The 24,912-nt window shown below is 35.2% G+C and overlaps 1 protein-coding gene across 1 annotated transcript; it reads left to right on the top strand.

Moving 5' to 3' along the window:
• Positions 1 to 890: 890 nt before the first annotated feature.
• ankha (ANKH inorganic pyrophosphate transport regulator a) lies at positions 891 to 22,187 on the top strand. The gene is made up of 12 exons (XM_046834199.1): positions 891 to 1,342; positions 3,594 to 3,810; positions 4,110 to 4,228; positions 6,411 to 6,494; positions 6,838 to 7,008; positions 8,904 to 9,038; positions 9,132 to 9,224; positions 14,340 to 14,432; positions 17,493 to 17,622; positions 20,434 to 20,557; positions 21,129 to 21,228; positions 21,359 to 22,187. The coding sequence occupies exons 1-12, from the start codon at positions 1,247 to 1,249 to the stop codon at positions 21,494 to 21,496; spliced, it is 1,500 nt and encodes a 499-aa protein (XP_046690155.1). The 5' UTR covers positions 891 to 1,246; the 3' UTR covers positions 21,497 to 22,187.
• Positions 22,188 to 24,912: the final 2,725 nt, after the last annotated feature.

Below are 24,912 nucleotides of genomic sequence, written 5' to 3'. Positions count from 1 at the left end.
GATTCTACATAAGAAAAATAGCCCCGGTTATGCTTTATATATAAATATATATATATATATATATATATATATATATATATATATATATATATATATATATATATATATATATATATATATACAGTACAGACCAAAAGTTTGGACACACCTTCTCATTCAAAGAGTTTTCTTTATTTTCATGACTATGAAAATTGTAGAGTCACACTGAAGGCATCAAGGGCTATTTGACCAAGAAGGAGAGTGATGGGGTGCTGCGCCAGATGACCTGTCCTCCACAGTCACCGGACCTGAACCCAATCGAGATGTTTAGGGGTGAGCTGGACCGCAGAGTGAAGGCAAAAGGGCCAACAAGTGCCAAGCATCTCTCGGGGAACTCCTTCAAGACTGTTGGAAGACCATTTCAGGTGACTACCTCTTGAAGCTCATCAAGAGAATACCAAGAGTGTGCAAAGCAGTAATCAAAGCAAAAGGTGGCTACTTTGAAGAACCTAGAATATGACATTTTTCAGTTGTTTCACACTTTTTTGTTATGTATATAATTCCACATATAATTCCATGTGTTAATTCATAGTTTTGTTGCCTTCAGTGTGAATCTACAATTTTCATAGTCATGAAAATAAAGAAAACTCTTTGAATGAGAAGGTGTGTCCAAACGTTTGGTCTGTACTGTATATATATGTATATATACGTGTATGTATATATATATATATATATATATATATATATATATATATATATATATATATATATATATATATATATATATATAAAACAGACATTAAGCATGAATACACCCTGACACGTGCAGCTTGGTAGGCGTGGTCAGTGACGTGTATTTCCGGAGGGCAGGGGTTGGTGTTTTGCAGCCCCACGTGCGTCCTAAAAGAGAAGCTGCTCTCAGACAGATCACTGATCAGAGAGCAGAAGGTGTATAGATACGAGCTGCCCTTGAAATGTTTATGTTTAGTCTGATGCATGTTGGTATAGTTAGTAGAGATCAGCTGTCAGTTATATGTTGCATGTTGACGCCTTGACATTTGTTCGCTTTCAATACAATTTTTTTGGAGTCTCTTCTGATGATCCCTGGAAGAACGGTACTTAGTTGCGAGCTACTGCAGCTGATTGCTCAATACTGCACCGAATTCTAGATACAGAAGCTTCACCAGAAACGTGCTGGTGTTTGATGATCAGATCGACGCGAATGTAAGCCGAGATTTTTATTGATTTCTTTATTTTTTCGAGGATCATGGTGGAGCTGACTTGTCTCAATGCTTATTGGCCTCTCATCCGGTTCCTGGTTCCTTTGGCCATTACTAACATTGCCATCGATTTCGGGGAACAGGTGAGAAAACAAGAATCTCTCGTGATCTTTTTTGTAAATGATAGCAGAACTGCTGGATGCACTGTTTTCGAGCACATTTCCTGTGCACCTTACAGATATATAATATATAGAGTAGAGCAAATGTACAACTAAAGCATATATATTTGAAAAAATCATGTAATTTAGCTCTCTTTTAGTAACCATGTAACAGACAGTTGACAGTATAAAGTCATACAACACAGTCAAATACTTGATACTGCAAATTTCTTCCTGTTGCCATGGTCACACAAGGTCACTGGTGCTCTCTCTCTCACACACACACACACACACACACACACACAATCGCAATATAAATGTTTTAGTACATCATGGACACACTGTGTGCTTAGAATTTTAGATTCTTTTTTTTTTTTAAGATCTACATTTGTTGAAGAGCTGATACACAGTAAATATACCATTTTACACAGAAAATGGGAGATGCGAACATTTGTGATAAACAATCTCACCTAAAAGCTTTTGCACGCTCAGCTTTTGCAGGTCTAAAATGTTCACGTGCACGTTAATGTATAATATTGATTTTTTGGCAGTGGCAGGATTATAACAAAACATAGAATTCAAAATATTCCACACCCACGCCAAATGTGAACATATTTAAACAGTCGCTTAACATTGGTTGAAAATGAAGAACAGCAAAGAGTTAAACGAGAGTATTTTTACAAATTTAACCGTGCAGGATTTCTCAATGCCTTCACTTATGCCTGTATGTAACCATAATGCGCAGGTACCAGACACACTAAAACACCAATACTTACTTTACAAGTGGCAGGTCTTACAGAGTGGTAGGCGCGTCAAGAAGTGAGGTTAAAGAAGCTTCATTCTTCCAACCAAATGTAATAGAATAAAACTTCATTTAATGTCCTTATATGTTACTTATCAATCTTTATTACTTTTTATTTACATTTCTTATTAATACTTAGAAAACTCTTTAATCATGTGTCAAAATCTCAAGAGGCACCTAATTATACTTAAATAAAATCTCTTAATGTTTAACAGAATGATTTGCATTTTGGCTGTGTGTGTTTTCCCCAGATATTTGCCTAAATGATATAATATTTTATAATAATATATATGAAATATTAAAATTTTAAAAATATTTTTTATTATTTAATAACAGTAATTCCTCAAATTATTTACAAAATGCACCCAAACCTCTTTTTTTTAATATATACAGGGAATGTTTTTCTTAATTTGGACCAGCAGGTATTTTTTCTGTTGTCTATATTCTTGCACATTCTGCACCTTATTTGGTTTATTTTTTCAGCTGAAGTGGAGAAGCTTAGCCAGGAGCTGGTTCTGTGGGTAAGACCATAGTATTGAGGGAAAAATACCAGAGGAAAGAATCTTAAGCAAACACGCCATGGCTTTTGCGGTCATGGTAGCTGCTAGTCTATGAAACAGTGGGCTGGGAACTGCTGATTTTTCAGTTGGCTTACAGCTTTTATGGCTAATAATAACCGAGCATGAATTAATCACACTTTCTGAAGTATTTCGGAGCTGTTGTATGCAAATGAACAGTTTGGTCAGTCCATGTCTTCTGTAGTGCAAGTGGTCTTGTTTACAGTGAGGTGGACTGTAGTGTAACTAAATGTTATTCTCAGTTCTATTTCTGTTTAAGGGACAGCCAGTTCTAGTGTGTGTGTGTGTGTGTGTGTGTGTGTGTGTGTGTGTGTGTGTGTGTGTGTTAATGTTTATTTTTAGAAGCACCCACACAGACAGGTAGATGTTTGATAGAGAAACGTGACAGCAAAACAAGTCAGAGCATTGCATGTGTTTATGTAGTGAATTGTGGAGTTTCTTGAATGATCAATTAATAGAAATAAATTATTTGAACATATCAAACAGTGCCACTTGAAAACCATACATGTTAATGAACATGGCCTTGAGCTTCATATCTGCTCGTACTTACATAAAGTAAAAAACACCTACTAAGGAGCATTGTTCTGCTTTCATTCGAGAGGAGCCTTTAAAATGGATATCTCTAATTTGTGTCACAGTTATGTCTGTGTTTAACGTTTTTGTGATTTGTGATCAGGCTTTTTTTTTAGATCCAAATTCGACAGCTGTTCAAAAGGGCCAATTGGAGAATTACAAATTGTTGAGCTGCATATTTGCCTCATGTTCTGCCATCCTTTAGATGAAAGGAATTTATTATGGAATGGGCAAATTTAATTGTGTAAATCAATGCTGAAAATCGTGTTTGTGTCTTTGGCAGGCTCTGAACAGAGGCATTGCATCAGTAAAAGAGGATCGTGTGGAGATGCTGGCCAGCTATGGTTTGGCCTACTCACTTATGAAGTTCTTCACTGGACCCATGAGTGACTTCAAGAGTGTTGGGCTGGTACTGGTCCACAGCAAGAAAGACAGAAGAAAAGCAGTGCTGTGCATGGCTGTGGCTGGTGTTATAGCTATGATCCTTCATGTTCTCATAGGTATGTGTGTGTTTGGTTAACATTTAACAGGTAATTGTTTGCATTTGTTCAAAATTCTATTGCTTCTGCCCAAGTGTCATAGACTTATAATGTAGAAGCTGCAATGTTACACATTTAAATATTGCAATGGTGATAACTATTAATAGGGTGATTTTTCACATTGCCAGTTACAGTGACAAAATTCGATGCAACTAAAAAGCTTATACTTAACTAGTTTAGTTTGATGTAGTTTGATTGGAATATCAACCCATATTGGGCCCATGTTTTATAAATCCATTACAAATGTTATTGTTTGACAGCTTACACAGATCTGGGTTATTACATCATCAACAAACTCCACCATGTGGACGAATCCGTGGGCAACAAAACACGAAAAGCATTTCTTTACCTTGCAGTGTTTCCTTTGCTGGATGCAATGGTGAGTCTGATCTAGTTTATTTTCTTGTGATTATGGTGTCTAATGTAACTTCAAAACCAAATCATGATAGATTAAAAATCTAAACTGAAATCTTCAATAACTGTAAATAGTTATAAATAACAAATAATTCATTTGTCTCTCTGCGTTAGAGATATGAACTTCAATTTAACTGTCGTGGAGCATTTAATATCTAAACACGTTTTTTGAGTGCTTAATTTGAGCTTGCTGTAATTTCTAATACCACAGTAATGTAAATTAGGACATCAAATAGCAATTAATTTCAGTATCAACAAAATCACGTTTTACAAGGCAACAATAAAGAGTAGAGTATCATTTCATTATATCAGTTATATCATAGTTTTGCTAGTTTATTTACTAAGTAAAATTTGACACATTAGCATATTTTCATATACACTATATGGATAGACGTTTGTGGACACTTGACCATAAGATTCATATCTGCTTATTGAACATTCCATTCCATATTCGGTCCCAATTTGCTGTTATAATAACCTCTGTTCTGGGGTGATGTTCCACTAGATTCTGTAGTTTTGTCATGGAGATCTTACATTAGTAAAATCAGGTACTGATGTAGGGTGAAGAGGACTAGGATGCACTCAGTGTTTCAGTTTATTCCAAAGGTGTTCAATATGGTTAAGGGCAGAGTGCTAAAGCAGACCACTCAAGACCTTCCACTCCAAACCTTGCTTGCTTTCTGCACAGGGGCATTAGTTTGGGTTGGGAAATTTAATGCTACCTCACCCAAAGACATCTTAAACAGTTGTGTGCCTCCAACTTTGTGCGAGCATTTTAGGAAAGAACCACATATGGCATATTCTGTCCATATAGCATATGTCTTCTATTGCATTTCAATGAATAGTCAATGCACTCTTTACAATTCGGAATGTTAAGGCTTTTCTGGTAGTAATAAAATAAATGAATTTACTGTCTTGTTTTATGATAAAACTTGAAATCAGCTTGAAACCAGCTACTAAATAAGAAAATCATTTAGAAAATCAAAAACAGTATGGCCAATCATCATAAATTCTCCAAGGCAGGTGGCAAAGTATATTGCAAAACTCATGGAACAGAAATAAATATGATCGTGGCAAATCCTTGATTGTAGAAGCAGGTTTATAATTAGAGGATCTTAATTCTATAATCTGGAACAAGGAAACACATTGCTGCATGTCTGTTGTAGAAGTCAATTAAGGTTTTATGGGGATCATTTCAAATACTGTGACAAGCAATAATCTTTACAGAGATATTAATTAAAACCTTAAGAAAACATTTTATCGGGTACCAGTATGCTGTAGAAATTGTGTCAGAGTCTAAGAAACTCTAGTCAAAAACAAGCCATTAAAATAGCTTTTGTACTGTTACAACTTTATTAAGGTTTACACAATACTAGTTCTTTAGCTTATAGTAATATATAGTATAAATATATTTCCATTCCTTAATTTACTGTTTGTTTGTTGACATTAATCAAATGTTTCACTTATATGTAGGAACAAATTGTGTATTGTAATTATTAAATTAAATGTAATCTGGACTTGTTTCTTGTAGTGGTATATAAAATGCCTTGCCTCAGTTTTCACCCCCACTAACTCTTGAACATTTGCACATTTTGTAATGTTAGAAACTGAGGCTGAAATGGAAAAAGTTAGTACAGAGAGCCCTAGTTAGAGAAGCAAACAACAGTAACTCAATGTGATTCTGCGACCATATGCTTAAATTTGTTCCAGACTTGTTTTGACGTCTTTTTGATGCAGTTTTTTTGTTTTGAGTTGGTTCTCTAACAAATGCTAGCGCCATCAGGTGTATTTATTTGCACACAATTTGGCTTCATTTAGCTAATTCTGTGGTTTGGGTGGTAACTGGTTGCACCAGAACTAATATAGAGGTTATAGATCTGTGGGTATATACACTTATGTAATCAAAATTTTAAGAATTTTTTTGTGACTTAAAACAGCTTTTAACTGAGACATGGCAGCCTGGCAGGGCCGAAACACCCAACCACACCACCACTTCAGTATTGAACCTGATTTTCCAGCTGAACTGTAATTTGTCTACTAAACTATATTGTGTTTATCAGGTGGAATGCAACATTAACATTATACCATTCTAACAATATTATACCTGAATAATACAAAATATTTGATTTCCTATTTCCCACCAAAAGGCATGGATTCATGCTGGCATTCTTCTAAAGCACAAATACAGCCTGCTGGTGGGTTCTGCTTCCATCTCTGATGTGGTGGCTCAGGTAACGTAGCTCTCACACTCACTTCTCTGTATGTTCAGTTTCTGAACTCTTGAATCGTAGACATACAAAGATGAGAAATAGATTTTTTTTACACTAGGATTACAGGTTTGGGGGAATCGGAAATTGATTTTTCAACAGTCATTTTTTTTAAATATAATAACTACTGGGGCTTTATTTTTCCTTTTCTATATTTTATTGTATTATTTTCTCTTTTTTTCCGCATGCTTTGTCTTGTTCTCTTCTGTTTGTGAGACACATATAGATAATTTCATGGTTAACTCTTTCAGTGCTGTTTTAAGACCATGTACCATGTTGTCGTCTTCAATCATTTCCTCTTTTGTAGATCATGTTTGTGGCAGTCCTGCTCCACAGCAACCTTGAGTGTGTTGAACCCTTGCTCATTCCAATCCTGTCTTTGTATATGGGAGCACTGGTGCGCTTTAGCATAGTGGGACTCGGCTACTACTGCAACATTCATGACAACTTTCCTGAATCCAACAGCCAGGACATGGGGGTACAGTTACTCAATCTTTACCCACTTCACATGCAAGATATGTGTAGGGTAGCATATAATTTGGACAAAATTTCTTCTGCATCTGGAATTTTCATACTTAGTCTTGTGAAAAAGAAAGTACACCCTTTATGAATTCTATGGGTTTATGCACAACCTTTGATCAACAAGCAATTTAAAGTCACCATGCTAAAGTAAGGAGCATTATTTACAAATAGAACATTTAAGACCGTTGCCAGTCCTCCCAGAAGGGGACAACCCAGCAAATTCACCCCAAGGTCAAATCATGCAATGTTCAGAGAAATTAAAAAAACGCCCAAAAGTTACATCTCGGATTCTTCAGGCTTTTGTTAGCATATTAAATGTTTAAGTTTGACAATGCAATTAGTAAATCACTGAACAAGTATGATTTTTTTGTGAGGGTTGCCAGGAGAAAGCCTCTTCTCTTTAAAAAAATAACATGGTAACACTGATTAGGTTTGCAAAATTGCATCTGAAAAAAACACAAGACTTCTGGAACAATGTTTTTTGGACAGATGAGGCCAAACTGAACTGTTTTACTGTAATGCACAGCACATTTGGTGAAAACCTAACACAGCATATCAGCACAATCACCTCATACCAGCTCTTTAGCATGGTGGTGGTGGAGGGGTAATGTTTTTGCCTTGCGTTGCAGACTTTGGCCCTGGGCACCTTGCAATCATTTAGTTGTCCATGAACAATTCTGTATACAAAAGTATTTTAGATTCAAATGTGAGGCCATCTGTTTAACAGCTAAAACTTGGCTGAAATAAAGTAACAGGCAACAAGACAATGATCCTTTGCACACCAGCAAATCTACAACAGTGTGGCTGAAAAAGAACAGAATCAAGGTGTTGCAATGGCCAAGTCCAACGTCCAGACCTCAACCCGACTGAAATGCTGTGGCATGACCTTCAAAGAGCTGAGCATAAACAAAGGCCTGCAAACCTCAATGAACTAAAGCAACCTTATAAAGAAGAGTGAGCCAAAATTTCTCCACAATGATGACTGATGAAGTCATACAGAACACAATTACTTGGTTATTGCTGCTAAAGGTGGTTCTACAAACTATTGAATCATAAGATGTACTTAAATATACTTACATTTTAGTTTTATTTTTTGCCAAATCTGACACTGTGTAACATGATGTGTTTTTTATCTGAGGTTGTATTTAATAATTCTAATTCTGAAAAAATAAATAATTTTCCTAATTCTAAGACTTGCTAAGGGACAGATGATTTTTATTATACCCTGATACATACAATCATAGAATTCAAAGAGGGTTTCACTTTCACATAACCTTGTGATGAGCTGAACAACTGTGATTGGATGAGAAGCATTCATATTCAGTATAACAGTATTAGGACATTTCACTCTTTCTATTGATAAGCTATTCTGTGTTCAACACATACATTTTCATACAATTTTCATTTTAGGATCAGAACATGACCAAATAATATGTCCATAGTGTGTAAAAAAAAAAAAGTCAGTAAATATATATCTATTTCATAATAATTTTATATAACAGGAATAACAATACAATTGGGCATGTGGTATGGCTTAATTATATATTGCATTTGGTGTATATTGACAAAATATTTATACTTTAGCTGTCTACTACAGTAGTATATTTTAAAAGCTAAAATGAGTAATGATGGAAATATATATGTATACAGATATAGAGGTAAAATTAATAATTGTGTACAGTGCTATAAATATTTACAGCAGGGGTTGTACATTATCTGTTGCACATCTGCAATATGAGTGACTGTCATTAAGAACTGATCATTGTTGTTTAATATTACAAAGCAAAGACTTGACTGGCCAACAGTAAACAATCAATCAAACAGCTTTGCCAGAATTTTGTTTTATTTTAGGGAGATACCACCATCAGGAAGATGTTGGGCTTCTGGTGGCCACTGGCACTCATATTAGCCACCCAAAGAATCAGTAGGCCCATCGTCAACCTGTTTGTGTCACGAGATCTCAAAGGCAGCTCTGCTTCTATAGAGGTCAGTAGTCTAAGCTTTCAACTTGTTACAAATTGCCACAAATCTTTTCCCTATAAAAAGACTGACAATATATGTTTATGTATGTGTTAAAAGGCTGTAGCAGTGCTGACAGCCACCTACCCAGTGGGACACATGCCATACGGTTGGTTAACGGAACTACGGGCTGTTTATCCAGCATTTGACAAGGTGTGTTTCCATATTTTCTCCTTGTCCTAGCAAACACAATTCCTCTCAGACCATTTTCTGATGGACTTCATTGAACATGCATCAACAGCATTTACACATATTTATGGTGTCCATGCCTTATAGGAACATAGTTTAGGGCATAGTTTAGAACATAGTTTTTGTTGCTATTCTTTTTAAAAATGTCAAGGATAGACCAAGAGTCGGAAACCGGAGTATGGTTAAACACCTTGTCTTTATTTAGTCTCAATGTATGCAAGGCAGAGGCTTGAGGAGAAGTACGAACCGGAGAGCGAGTATAAACCGTAATGCGGATAGGATCCGTAATGCAGGTAGTCCGCTGAAGCGGAGCCTGGAGCATGGAAGTACGGAGAATACTAGTGGTAGGAAGTCCGGTAGCTTTTTCTTGGCAACGAGTAGACCAACAGTGAGTGAGGTGGAATCGGGACCTTCTAAAGGGGAAAGGTAATGGGGAACAGGTGTAGGTGATTAGAGCAGGGAGAGGCTGAGTGAGATTTAGAGCAATGGAGGGCGGTGTGGCTGGTGGTTCCCTGACAAAATCTTATAATATCATTAATTATTAGTAATAACATTTAATTAAAGGTAAATTTAGCAAATTTGTTATATCAGAAGTGTGTATCAAACTAGTAGCCTTTCACATTAATCGGTACCCAAGAAGTAGCTCTCAGTTTCAAAAAGGTTGGTGACCCCTGGTTTAGGACATACCAAATATTAAGAAATTCTGTAATTTATGTTGGAAAAAAAAAGGGTTTGTTTTATGATTACATTTTAATGCATTCACTGCTTTCACTTTACACTTTACAATATCTTCAGTGTAGTCTGACATGTATGGCTTTGTAAAACACATTTAAGACAACATAATCCTAATAAATCCCTGAAAGTTGACAAAAGCTTTCATCAAGTATCAATGAAAAACTTATCTTAATCTTTTTAACTAACACCAGAATCTTTTTACCAAGATTTATTACAAAAATCTCAGTTTTGTTTTATTTAAACATACACACACTAAATAACAATTCTGTGATCCCCACAACAACAAAAAAATTTACTTTGAGCATAGAGAACAATACCCAACAGATTTAAAAATGTTCTTTTATTCCCCAAATAAACATTCAAAATCCAGATGGAGACAAACATTTCTCAATAGGTTGTTTATCAGTCCCACTATTCCTTGCAACTTTGCTTCAGTTCCCTGGTGTTTACAGGAGTTAATTTATGCACAGCTCTCTTAGAATACCCTCACCGCATCTCAAAGTGGTTAAGCTATGGACTTTGATTTTCCTTTCCAAAAAAGGACAAAAACTCCTTTAACTGTTGAGCAGTAAAGATGACATTATTTCAGAATTGTTCAATTGTTTATAAATTGTTCTCTAATTTTGATCTCCAGTGTGTGTATCTACACACACACACACACACACACACACACACACACACACACACACATATATATATATATATATATATATATATATATATATATATATATATATATATATATATATATATATATATATATATATATATATATATATAAAATATACACACCATATTTTTCAGACTATAAGCCGCTACTTTTTTGCCCACGTTTTGAACCCCGCAGCTTAAACAACGAAGCGGCTTATTGATGAATTTTTCCTGGGTCTTTCCCGGTATTACAAACTTCAAGCCAAAAAACTGAACCCCATAACAGACGAATACAATTTCCTAACGGAAACAAAAAAACGCACTTCACCTGTGTTCTGAGCTGCACGGCATCAGGAGAAAAAACTTTTTTTTTTTTTTTTACGCACGGCGATGCTAAAAGATAAACTCCTGAGAGAAATAGTTGTGAAAGGAAGGAGGAAGACAGTGAACAATGATTTTCTTGGTAGGCTACTGTTTAGATACAAGCCGTTGTAACGCGTTGAGTCTGGGTGAAGGGAGAGCTCGCTAACTCCAGTTGCAACAGAAATCATATAAGCACAGACAGGTTTCCAAAACTCGTGCTTTTTTATTGTTCTTGGCAACAGCGTTACGGGTTAGTCAAAGAAACTTAGAAATTAGCATCAGAAAATAATAAGGACATATTCCTTCCTCAGTCTTGCACACAGGCAGTAATAGCGGAAAAATGCGGCAGCAGACTATTCCCAAAATACCGCTATGCTCCTAAAGAAAGCGCAACTTATTTCACCCGTTACACCCTGTTACAGACACTGTCTTTCGTTAAAGCCTGTGTAAAATTCATTAGTTTCAATGTAGACATGTAGGCTTATAGACAGGTGCGGCTTATAAATGTTTAAAATAAAAAAATCTTTGGGAAATTCAGTGAATTTACGGAAATTACGGTATATATGTATGTATGATAGCTATATCAGACATAGTGCAATCTTAACAAAATAATTTACAAGGGTCATGTAAGGTGACTTTATCTGAGTTATATTTGAGTTATGTCAGAGCAAGATGTTCACCTGTCATTAGTGAGAATTCTTAAACTTGTCCTGATCTGCACCAACAGGGTGGAATTTTCCAAATCAGCACACATTGTCCGTTTTAGCCAACATGTTTTGCATTAGAGTGTCTCTGTAAGCACACCTGTAGTTAATTACATAGCGGTGATATAACAGTGACTTGCCTGCGGTGGTGTGAACCTACCAGAAAGTCTATGATTCAGTTGTTTGTGTTTTGGCTTGACTGAAGAGGACACAATGTCCTATTGATATAAAATGTGACCTTATCTTTTTTTTGTAGAACGTATAAAGAGGTTGTAATATTTAAGGTAGCTTTTGTCTTATATGGTTTAGGTGTTTTTTTTTTTTATGTGTGATTGTGTACATAAATATCTTATAAAAAGATATATATTATATATATATATAGATATAATATATAGATATATATTAGAGGAGATGTAGGTTCATCTGTGTCATTTGTTTTGAAAGAATACATGCAGAGTAAAATGTGTTGATTTACTTGTATTTAGATTAAACAGAGATGTACAAAAGTAATATTTTTAAAAGTTTTGTTTTAAATAGTTGGACAATTGTTCAAATATACACCAGTAATAAACTAAATGTATATCTAATTTAACATAGAAATTATTATAATAAATATATTAAATAATATTATTCAAACTTTTTCTTATATTCATAAATATAATGATATTATGATATCTATCAAAATCTTTTAGCAAATAAGAATAAAGTCATAAATAATGGTTGATCAGTTGCACTGTTTGTATAATGCAATTTTAACATTAATTGATTGATTTACTAATTAATTTATTCACCATTTAGCTTTAGTGGATTTAGTGGCATAATGCGGGCGGTCTGGGTGCAATATACTATGCACTATACTATCTGAAGCCGTTCTATTGCAGGACATCACACACATTCATACCTCACTCAGTTTAAAGTAAATTGGGGGAACATGGATGAAACGCACTGTGGCCGAAAATACAAAACCCAAGTGCAGAGTAAAATGATAGTGTGACTGTAAGCTATGTTTAATTCAATAATGTAATTTTCTTGTTTGTTTTATTTAAATGCTTGGCAACTATACTTTTATTATAGTTTTGATTGATAACATTTTCTTCTCCAACATTTTGTAACTAATATATATATATATATATATATATATATATATATATATATATATATATATATATATATATATATATATATATATATAATATAAAATTTAAAATACACAGTATCTGACAAAGTAAGTACACCCCTCACTATTGAAATGAAATTGGATATACTTTAGTCAATGTGCATTTTGTATAGTAGTACAGATTTAGTGTCCTCTAAAAATAACTCAACATACAGCCATCAATGTCAAATAACTGGAATTGAAAGTGAGTACACCCTCAGTAAACATGTCAAAACTGTCCAACGTTTCAATATTTTCAATACTTATGCACTGCATTAATCCTTCTGGGTATAGAATTGACCAGAACTGCAAAGGTTGTTGCTGGGATCCTCCTCCACTTTCCCATAATGACATCATGAAGCTGCTGGATGTTAGACACATGGCAATTATCCACCTTCCGCTTGAGGATGCCCCAATAGGGTTCAGGTCTGCAGACATCCATAGCCACTCAATCACCTTCAGCTTCCTTAGCAAGGCAGTTGTCATCTTGGTGGTGTGTTTGGGGTCGTTATTATGTTGGAAATCTGCCGTTCAGCCCGGTTTCTAAAGAGAGGGCATCAATGTTCTGCTTCACAATGTCACAATACATGTTGGAGTCCATGTTTCCCTCAATGAGTACCAGCAGCACTCATGCAGCCCCAGACCATTATGCCACCACCATGCTTGACTGTAACCAAGACACCATTTTCTTAGTGCTCTTTTTCTTGGGCTCTTGGACAGGTTGTCTTCAGCAAACTGTTTGCAGGCTTTCTGGTGAGCCAGCTTCAGAAGAAGCTTCTTTCTGGGCCAACGGCCATGCAAAACAACTTGTTGCAGTGTGCTGCGTATGGTCTGAGTACCGACAAGCGGACCCTCCACTTCTGCAACCTCTAAAGCAATACTGCGAGTGTTCATGTATCTGGTTTTATACAGCACGAGGACTCAACTTCTTAAGCGACCTTTGCGAGGCCTATTCCCAGGGAACCTGTCTTGGAAAACCTCTGCATGACCCTGGCCACTCTACTGTAACTCAGCGTTTTTATAACTTTTTATAGCCTAGGCCATTTTGTGGGGAGCAACAATTCTAATTCTCAAATCCCCAGAGAATTCTTTGCTGTGAGGTGCCATGTTGAACATCCAGTGTTCAGTATGCGAGCACATATGTTACATGTACTCAAAGCACTAAATTTTCAAGTAGACATGAACATGATTGTGGATATGTGGCTTTGCTAGTTAAGTGACATACAGTTGTTATCACTTAGGGTGTACTCACTTTTGTTGGCAGCTATTTTGCCAATATTGGCTGTATGTTGAGTTACGTCTTGGAGGACAGTAAATCTGTACTGCTATACAGGCTGCACATTGAAGATACTGTGTGTATGTGCGGGTGTGTGTGTGTGTGTGTGTGTGTGTGTGTGTATTTTTATATATATATATATATATATATATATATATATATATATTATTTTTTTTTTTTTTTTTTTTACTCAGAACAACTTAAACAACAAGTTTCCTGCTGGTACTGGAGTGACAAAATCCCACATCAAGAGGTTCACGTTAGCCTGCTTTACCCTCTCTTTAACGGTAAGATTCGCTGTATATCAATTCAAGAATTTAGTTATTGAATTTTGTTTGTTCATTGATGAGTAATGCAATGTGGTTTTATTTTCCTACCACTGATAAAGTCCACAGTAATACAAAACAATGTTTCTCCAGGTCTAAGGAGCTTCATATAAAACCACACAAACTAAGATTTCGATTTCTCCTGAAATGAACTAATTGAAACCAATTTACATTTTATTGAACAAGGTGGAGCATCCAGTGAATAATTATTTAAATAGAAGGATTATTGGCAAAAACATTTTTGTATCAGTGTTTTTACAGAATTATTCTTTTTTTGTACATGTGCTGATACATAGCGTTAAGGCTGGTACAAAAAACGATTCCATTCAAGAAAAGACGGTTGATGTTCATTCTAATATTTGTATAAGCGTATGGGAATGAAATTAACATTATGAAGCAGATACAAGATGCAGACTGTCTGTAGTAAAGCGTTTGATGTTAAAAACACCACAAACATTTTCAAGCAGGTCAACACAGATATGAGATTCATCTGGTCCATAGTCCTGAGACAGAAAATTACTCAAAATATTAAAGATCACAAATATTATTTACAATGCAGTCAAATATAAGACCCAGCTATTAATTTATTTTGACACCATAAGCCGTTACAATTATTTAAGGCTTGTCACGAATTAGGTGTATGCAGCATGTTCAGGCATTTCAAATCGTTTATTAATTGTGATGTGACTTGTAAGATGAGATGTTGGAGGAAGAATTAACCCAAGATTGCGGATTAATTTCTGCTTCACTACCACACTGGATTTGACCTGGCACATGTACAAGTAGTTCATAATTCAATTGTCAATCAAAATGTTGTTTTCAGCCACTTTTTTTTTTTTTTTTTAACAACAAACCACTGTACAGTATATTGAAAGATTTTAGAAACAACAGAAGCAATTTTGTTATTTTAATCTTTTTGTATGCATTAAAACACAACTTTGTATGTACTGTTCATTCAAAGCCTGATGTGCGTTTGACCTCAGTGATTAGATTGTTGATTGATTTATGTTTAAGATTTCTCCCTCAAATCTGTTCTCATTTCACAACTGATTTTAGGTTATTTGAACTCCATCACTGAAACCAAATATAATTGGGTGAAATGGGACATATGAGGCTTTATTTGATTGTATTTTTTTTTTAATGGAATTTCACAAATTTTTTTCGCATTGCAAGATCTGACTTGTTTTTGAAACTCTGTGGTTTCTCAAATGCAGTGATTTTTTTTTTAGCTGTTTTCCAAATTACTATTGGTTACATCTACATCAGGAAAATGATTACAGTATAAATAAGCGTGGGACGTTGCGGTAAGATAATAAGAAGGTTGCTGTCTCTTACATTCAAATGGTTTAACAAATTTCTCCAGAATCGTAAGAAATGAATCCAAATTTGAATGAGTCGTAATTCTCAATATTTTTTTCCAAATAATTTTTATTTATTTATTTATTTATAGTAGGACTTGACTATCATAAGTATGTGAGTATTTGAAGGTGCCTACTGTACACATCCCTGTATTAGCTGCTAATATATAAATCATACTGTATTAGAATGAGCAGGGTTTTATAAACATCTGATTGGAACTTTTTGTACGTATCAGGGCCTTGCTAAATCTAATACAAATAAAAATTGAGAATTTAACAATGCGGTGGTACACGTTTGAAAGACATAAATACATTAAACTTCTGTTATAAAAACTTTTCACATTATCATGTCACACTATAATAAACATTAAAGAAAATGGACAGGAAAAGGACAAATTATTTGGTATTAAGTAATTGTGCAAGCAAAAAAATAGGTAGCTTAGTGGTAGCTCAGGGGTTCATAAGAGGCACAGGCTCAAAAGTTTAAATTAGACAATTTTAAAATGCTCTGGATAAGGAAATCTGTTAAATGGCATGCATTTTAATGTAAATGCACTTAATATGTATGTAATATTACTGTACATTAAATAGCAAATGCTATTGTGGCCTCTCTTCTACATTGTAACTCTATAATAAGTGGACCTTAGTGGATAAGAAACCGGACTTGGAATGTCATGAGCCGTAAATGTAAAAAAAAAAAAACGTTCATAATGCGGATATCCCGGAGATCGTAGGCTAAAACTGTTTTGGCATTAAATATGTTAAAATCCAACCACTTGTAATCAGAAAAAAAACGGAACGTAATGGTGCAATGGTGTTAGCTGTTAGCTGTTTTCAGCACTTTCTTTGTTTTTGCTCAAAGTGCTGATTTAAGAGGTGTTGTAAAGTTGGTATTCACATAAAATCCAACAGTCTGACAAACAGAAACCCACTTAAATGCAACAATCTGCAGTTATTGCGCACAGAGACGCGTGTCGGTATGCATCGGTTTGTCTTGTTTGTTTGTTTTCACCAGAGCCCTGTGATTTAGTTTCCAGTGCTCTTCTTAGATGTTCAGTGTAATACACTTTTGAAATGGTAAAGCCCATTTCTTTTGGATAAAAAAAAGCAACCAAACAAACAAAAATACATTTACACGGCAGGGACAAGACAGCGGCTTGGGGTTAAGGATATGTTCCTTTGAAGCCTGATCCCTGGTGCAGTGGAGGAGCTCTTTCAGTTCAATAACAGGATGTTTTGTGGCGTGTGAGGGTTTGGGAGGGTTGTGCTTTTTTTCTGAAAGGTGTGTGTTAAAGTAAGAGCCTGGGAGAACGCGCAGGCTCCTTCATTGTAAACAAGTGATTGAAGCTTGTGCTTGGCACTGTGTGCCAGACATACACGCCAGGAAAAAGAGTTAGTACAGCATTAGAAGTGCTGCTCATGCCAGGGTGGCTTCTGGCTGCATGTCCCTGCATGCACAATGACAAAGCATGCTGGTTTCAGCAGCACATTCAAAACACCACAGATGAGAAAAACATCCATTGACTGCGACGACACACACTACAGAGCATGACTGGCAGGATGAGATTGGTCAGTGTTAAATGTTGTGTATGATTGGTTCTTTGAAGCCATGTGTAGTGCTGTGTAAGGATGATACATTAATATGACTGTATTTTCCATTTAGCTATGCTTTATAGTGTTCTGGACCCCTGGTGTTTCGGAGCTGATCCTGGTGAATGTCATTGGGGTGGATGGAAATTTCGCTCAACTCTGCACAGTTCCTCTTCGGATATTCTCCTTCTTCCCTGTTCCAGGTTGGATCCCATGTCCAAATCATTCACTTCTTAGATCCATGAAGCAGTTATGAAATGCTGATATCATGCTCGATATGAATATTTGGCTAGGATTGGCAGGAAAGGGTAAACATTTAAATGTAAAGGAAATTCCCCTTAGTTTAATCACCATAGTAAAATAATGTGGTTATAAACAGTTGCTGCCATATTATCATACAGGTAAAATTTCATTTATTTTAGGGTGGGCTGGTACAAATAATATGTGGTAGTGGCCCCAACACCTAATTCAATTCTCTCCATAACTCATATTTACAAAATTTAAATGAAAAAAATCTAACTCAAACTAAAAAGTGTGATAATGAAAACAACCTCAAAAACTTTCAGTCTTTACTTTGTATCTAATCTAATATCTACTCTGTATTTACATTTTAAATTCCATAAATCTTGTTTTATTGGATCAGATTAGTTCTCAAATAAAATTAAATCCTAAATCAACTTATCAAGCCTATTTTCAAACTTCACTACAAAATCTGAACATTATAGAAAATGTTTTTTCCCTGTTTTTAAGATTTATTTTCTCAATTCATTATTTAAAAAAATGACATTATATAACCACTTTTCTTTGTTGCCAAAGTCCCCCCCCCCACACACACTTTATCTCTCTATAAACAACAGCAACCTTAATCTTTAGTTGTATCCCAATTTATTTTTTTCTGTCTAGCAGTTTTTCTGTCCATCCATCTACCAATCTATCTACAGCATTAGACTCCTGTTTCCCTTGGCAGAAATCCTTACAAATTCATTGCATTGATGTATAAAGTATTTGTTATGGATTTCTCATGGGCCAAGATCACTAAATTCCCAGGGCTGTTGCATACAATTTATACAACTCAGAAAAAGCGTCCTTATTCTCCTGCAGATATTTACACACAGTGGAGCAAAAGGATTATATGAGCACCATACATTACTAAAAGCAAGCTTTTAGCTAATATTGGCTGGGAGTGCGAGTCGTTATTAAAATCGCTAGCTACCTAAACTGTGTCTGAAACGGACAGGAGATGGGTCTGCTTTGGGTCACTTGATGAGGATTGAGGAGAAGCAGTGCTTGTGGAGGGTAAAGTAAAATTAGGCATAGCCTAAGCACTAGTCTTGCTTATAGGCTTAAAAAATATACATCACACACGTCAAGTTGAAACGGCAGTTGAATAAAGTGTAGTTAAATTTAATGTCAGTTAAATGAGAATTTGTTAGCTGCTGCGCAACAATCACAAACTCAGAAAAGTAGACAAACTAGTAGACAAACTTAGATTAGAAATTTTTCTGTTCCAGATTTCATGTCCAAATCCATTTAACAATCATGAAATGCTGTACATGATCCACACAACAGAAAAAAATACTTTGTTAGATTTCAATTTGTGCTGTCTGCTGAATGTCACTTTAATCCTCCAGATGTCCATAAACTATGCAGCCGAGGGTGTAAACAATGCTGCTTGTGTTGCCGCCGGTGCTCCATGCAAAGCCGAATCAATGCCTTCTGACATAACAAAGCCACTGTTTGTTTTTGTTTATTTACTCCGCTTAAAAAGACACCATATATTGTAAATTCTATGTGTGTAGAGTTCATAAAATTGTCTCCGATATTTCTCTTTACGTGATTGTTTCTGACAATATCTGTTTACATTGAGACTCTTTACTTTTTTAAAAGTTCGAAATCGGTATGAAAACTGAACATTGCTATCATCTTGATACTCCTCATTCCTCAACATACCAAAGCTTAAATGGCTTTTAATTGATTTTGCAAATGAAAGCATTTGGGGAATAGTTCAAATCAGAATTAAAGTACAGATCATTAAAATCAAACTTAATGGTTATTGGGTAGAATATGATGTGTAATATCCTATTTGTTAGAATTAGCATAATATAAATAATATTTTTGACTATAAGTAGACTATATGTACAAAAGTATTGTAACACCTGACCTTTTCTGCCATATGTGGTTCTTCTCCAAACTGTTACCACAAAGCAGGAGGCTCACAATTGTATAGGACGTCTTTGGATGCGCTATAATACAATTTTGCGTTCACTTGAACTTGGAAACCTAAACCTGTTCCAGCGTGGCAAAGCCCCTGTGCACAGAATGAGCATGAAGATATGGTTTACCTGGTTTAGAGTGGAGGATCTTGAGTGGCCTGCTATAGAGCTCTGATCTCCACCCTGCTGAACACCTTTGGGATGAATTGGAATACTGACTGCATCCCAGGCCTCCTCACCTACAATAGTACCAGACTTTACTAACACCCTTTTGGCTGATGATCACAAATGTCCACAAGCACACACCAAAATTTGGTGGAACATCTTCCCAGAAGATCGGAGGGAATTATAAGAGAAAATTGGATTAAATGGAATGTGATGCTAAAAAAACACATTATAATTATGACCAGGTGTCCACAAACCTTTGCCAATATAGTGTATGTCATTGTGTGCTTGCTCCAGTTAACGTGGCACCTGCCTATAAACAAATCCATTTTTTGGATGCTCGAGAATTATGACAAATTTATGTCCTTCTGTTAAAAAATATAGTCAGTAGATACTCTAATAATGAAACAAGTTTTACAGAGACTCAGCTTATAGACTGATTAAAACGTGTATATAGTTTGCTGATGGACACTTACTGGAGGTAAAACAAAGTCTTTACAGTACAGTACACTACCTGACCATATTACAAAATATGCTATTGTTTACTCTCTTTTGTCCAATAACTGTCATTATGCCTTGGTTTCTATTCATGTTTACAGAATTATAATATTTCGGTGTGACCTTTGTGTGTTCCAGTGACCATTCGAGCTCATCTGACAGGCTGGTTGATGACCCTGAAGAAGACGTTTGTGCTAGCCCCTAGCTCAGTGTTGAGGATAGTCGTACTCATCACTAGTCTCATAGTGCTTCCATATATGGGGTGAGAATAATCCATATTTATTATCATGTCAGCAATTGTTCTTCCTCCTATTCAGTAGAATGCAATTTAAGATGAACATGTTACTTTCCTAAACAGCAATAACACTCCTCATTACAAATACAGTGCCTTATAAAAATCCCTCCACAGTGGCCGTCTAGAGCAGGTAGTGGAGCATGTTTTTAATACTGGCAATAAATACAAGAATAGTTTTCCATAACCTGCTCTACACGGCCACTGTGGAGGTATTTTTATAAGGTACTGTATTTGTATTTAGATGTAATATCGCTATTAAATGCACTAAAATGGTTTAGTTTTCACCGATACTCTTGTATGCAATTTTAGCAATAAAAATGTAATTCTTTACTAGAAAAGTAAAACAAATTACTTTGTCAATTATGAATTCCTTTTAACAAGCCTGTCTTATTTTCTCTCTCATTTATTATTGCTCTTTAAAAAAGAAAAAGTCAATTTTATCCGATTACTCGATTAATCGATGGAATAATTGATAGCAGCAGCCCTAAACTGAAGCGCAGAATGCTCAGGGTTTTATGCTCTGTGTTTTGCTGTACAGGGTGCATGGTGCTTCATTAGGTGTGGGCTCACTCCTGGCCGGCTTCCTTGGAGAAGCCACGATGGTGGCAGTCGGTGCATGCTATGTGTATCGCCAACAGGTGAGTGACTGTTACACATGTAATTACTTTGTCATTAGAGCTCATAATTTTTTGTAGTTTTTGTGCATTATAGAATTATGCTCATTTCTTTTATTCCTTCATTATCAATCATAAAACACTTTCCCTCTAGAGAAAGAATTCAGGCACAGAGCTAGGCACGCAGGGGGGCGACTCTGCCCCGATGAGTGCTGTCACATCCACGACTGAGTTAGACGCCATCCAAGAGGTAGATGAGGACGAGGAACAGGAGGAGGGACAGAAAGAGTAAATTCTGAGGAATACATGGATAAAGAAAGCTAAGGAGAATTTGCTGATTATGACTGTTAACTAAAAGAAAAAGAAAAAACAACCCCTACTCTTGAAACCAGTAACAGGACGGCGACCTGTTAGTGGGGCGTTCCTACTCCGATCGCTCAACCTGTATCTGCTACAGCACTTTCTGCAACTGAAAGAACCTTTTTGCACTGAAGTCCTTCAGAGACTCCCTGCCCAGCAGCTAACAACTTAATGATTGCATTTCAGCAGTCCTGATAATGGGAGCGGCTGGAAGATGTATTTGCTCTTTGCTTTATGCCAACTTGTCAAAAATATTTAAGTACATATAATTGCTCAGAGGGAGACAATCTGGCACAAAAGCACAGTTACTGAACTTTGACACAGTGGAACATGTCTGTTACAGTGTGGGCCTTAAAATGCACAATATCTGCACAGTCTGTTAACGCACAAAAGAATTTTGATATATTATAGAAATATCTGAACATTTTTATGAAAGATTTTTTTTTTTTTTTTGCTATTCAGGGACATGCACAAAGAAATTCATATAATTGTCTGTTTATTTTATATTTTTAGCTAGACATGTTCTATTTAGTGTTGTATGGTTAATGGGAGGTTGCATGGATTATTTATTTGTGTATTTTTTTTTTAACAAAAAAATAAATTGTGGTAAAAATGCTTTCTAACATCAGCTTAAACAGAAATCTACATATTAAACAATGCAGAACAGTTCAAACTGATTTGAGTTTTAATCACTTTTAATTTTAATCAACAAAAATTAAAACTCTACAACCCGTTTTTTATCGGTCTTTCATAACAGTGCTTACACTCCTTTGTAGTTTCTCAACGATGCTTATTGAGATTTTGTATGAACTATAAAAATCCCCATAAAGCCCTAATAAAGGCTACAGTTCAGTAAATGTCCCATGAAAAGCAATAGTCCAGGCTACAGTCACATGTACATTGTAAAAGTGTACATTTCAGAAACTGAATGAATAGAAGGACTTTATTTTCATCAAGGACTTATTCGTATTTTTTTTTTAATTTAAAGCTGCACATGATTCAGCTTTGCTGTTTTAATATACTTAAAAGGCATTGTTCTTAAACTACACTACAATTCTGTAAGCCTCATTATTATGAATGATTGGATTAAGAAAATGATGATTGAAACTGTCAAACATGGAAATGTTACTTTTGTGATTTCTGTTCATGAATCAGTTTGATTTCATTTAGCTCACTACAACCTTTACCTTCTTTACAATATATTTTGGATCATGTATTTTGTGCTCAGGACTTCCAGAGTAACACGGCAAATTAATTCCAAGGTCAGGAATGCCAAGAATTCCAAATATGTTAATATACTTTGCAGGGATACTGTAAAGAATACTGTAAAGTGTGTATTAGCCTACATATGCTAATAATGTTACATTTTCTATTAGGTAGTGTATTTTTTGTTTGTTTGTTTTTATCTATCACAAATACATTACATATATCCAGTGAGAATGCTTGGCAAACTGAATTTTCCAGGTTTTCCTCAGTAACCGCTTTATCCTGCATTTAGAGGCAATCCTGGAAACACTGTAATATGAGGAAGAAATAAATACACTCTCAGACACTATGTAGACACAGTTAAAATAGGTTTTTTTTTTTTTGGAAGGAAACCCACATAGACATGAGGGGAGCGTATAAATTTCCACAATAATGCGAGCTCATGATCAAACCAGAAACTCTGGAGCTATAAGGCAGCAATGCTATTTGTTACACCAACACACCTCTGTATAAATATTACGTAAAAACAAAAGTAAATGATTTCAACAATATTTAACAATCTCACATGGCCACTCTTAACCCTTAAAACTACATCAACTCTCAGAGCCCACCACAGGTGTTATATAGATTTTGACTGGATCTCATGCCTCTCTGCAGCTTTGAGGCAGCCTTAAATAATTTGTTTTAGCTAACAAAAGTTATACTTGATTTACTGAGGTTTTATGAACAGATAAAAGTGAAGAGTTTTCTATTGACCCACCAGTAGAAATGACTGATATTTTCACAAGTGAATAACTTTAATCATTATGTCCTTTCATTACAATGATTTTTTTGTTTTTTTCTGCCACAATATATTCTCAGCCTTTTGTAATGTGTGTCTTACTGAGCTGAACTAGGACTCCCAGGGTCAGGGCTCGAAGCCTTTGTTAGAACAAACTGTAATTAAACACTAGAGAAGTTCAGTATTCACTGTATACTGCTTATTTTTGTTAGATACTGTAGGTATGTGGTCAGTATAATATTTAAAATTGTAGATACACTTCATTTTGTTTTTGTCTGTCATCGATACATAATCTCTTCAACTAGCATCTTCAGCTTTAAAGGGAACATGTCATGCATTCAACAAGCTACAGTTAAACAGTGATGCCAGTTATTTCTGAACAATCACTCAGAGGTTGTGGCTCGTACTTTAGCACGTAAACTCGTTTGCTGTATTGATGTGCATATCAATATCTATATTAGCATTGATTGAAATGTAAAAAAAAAAAATGTTGTAATCATATTTTTATCATTCACACAATTACACACTGTTCCAGCAACAAGTGGGGCCAATTAGTAGCTGCATGTTTATTTTGCATCATCTATATGAACAAGTTCTGTTAATAACAAAGTTACCTGCTGACTTTTCTTGCAAAGTCGCCTTGCTGTTTGTCAAATAAAAAAAAACCAAAAAAAACCCAGAAATCTGCCTTAAAAGGTCTGTTCATTTAATATTTCATATATTAACTTAATGTAAACATTTTTCATAAAATATCTATTTGTATTTTCCACAAACAAAAAAAGCTAGTCTAACATCACAAAAAAAACAAAAACACGGATACAACAGTTTGTCTATTTTCTGCACAATAACGAACCAGTCTAATGAAACTAACCATAAATAAAGAATTTATCAACCCAAAGCAGAAAACGTGCCTGATGGTAAACAACGTGGACAACAAAAAAAATGGGTCTGTGTGTAAGACGAACATGTTCTACAGCACCATTTTAAACTTTCACTTCATATTTACATTAAATTAGATTAGCTTTACATTACACAGTAGTAATACTAAACATTTTGGCAGCAGTTTGAGACGAGCTCAACAAAATTATTTCATGATTTAAGAAAGCAAATACAAGTATCAAGTAGTGACAACAGCAGTCGGGGGTTCAGTAGTTATCTAAACAGCTATGTAACACATTCCACACCTTTGTATTGTAAATGAAAAATAAGTAGAGAGAATCACGTTTCTATAACGTGATATGCTGAATTAATAGGTGAGGTGGTAACTTTCAATCCAGCAATCAAATCCATGTTTCTTTTTCCAAATTGAGGCTTTCTGGAGCCAGAGAAAAATAAATTAAGGTGCTCCTGAGCCTTTGATT

This window comes from Silurus meridionalis, chromosome 21, assembly GCF_014805685.1.
Source record: "Silurus meridionalis isolate SWU-2019-XX chromosome 21, ASM1480568v1, whole genome shotgun sequence".
NCBI classification, from domain to species: Eukaryota; Metazoa; Chordata; class Actinopteri; order Siluriformes; family Siluridae; genus Silurus; species Silurus meridionalis.
Note: the sequence above shows the minus strand (reverse complement) of the source record. Positions and strands in the feature narration are given on the sequence as shown.

Bases quoted from the DNA above. Each gene is read 5' to 3' on its own strand.
- ankha (XM_046834199.1), top strand. From the start codon at position 1,247: ATGGTGGAGCTGACTTGTCTCAATGCTTATTGGCCTCTCATCCGGTTC. The intron at 1,343-3,593 runs GTGAGAAAACAA...TGTCTTTGGCAG, and splicing joins CCATCGATTTCGGGGAACAG to GCTCTGAACAGAGGCATTGC. The intron at 6,495-6,837 runs GTAACGTAGCTC...CCTCTTTTGTAG, and splicing joins TCTCTGATGTGGTGGCTCAG to ATCATGTTTGTGGCAGTCCT.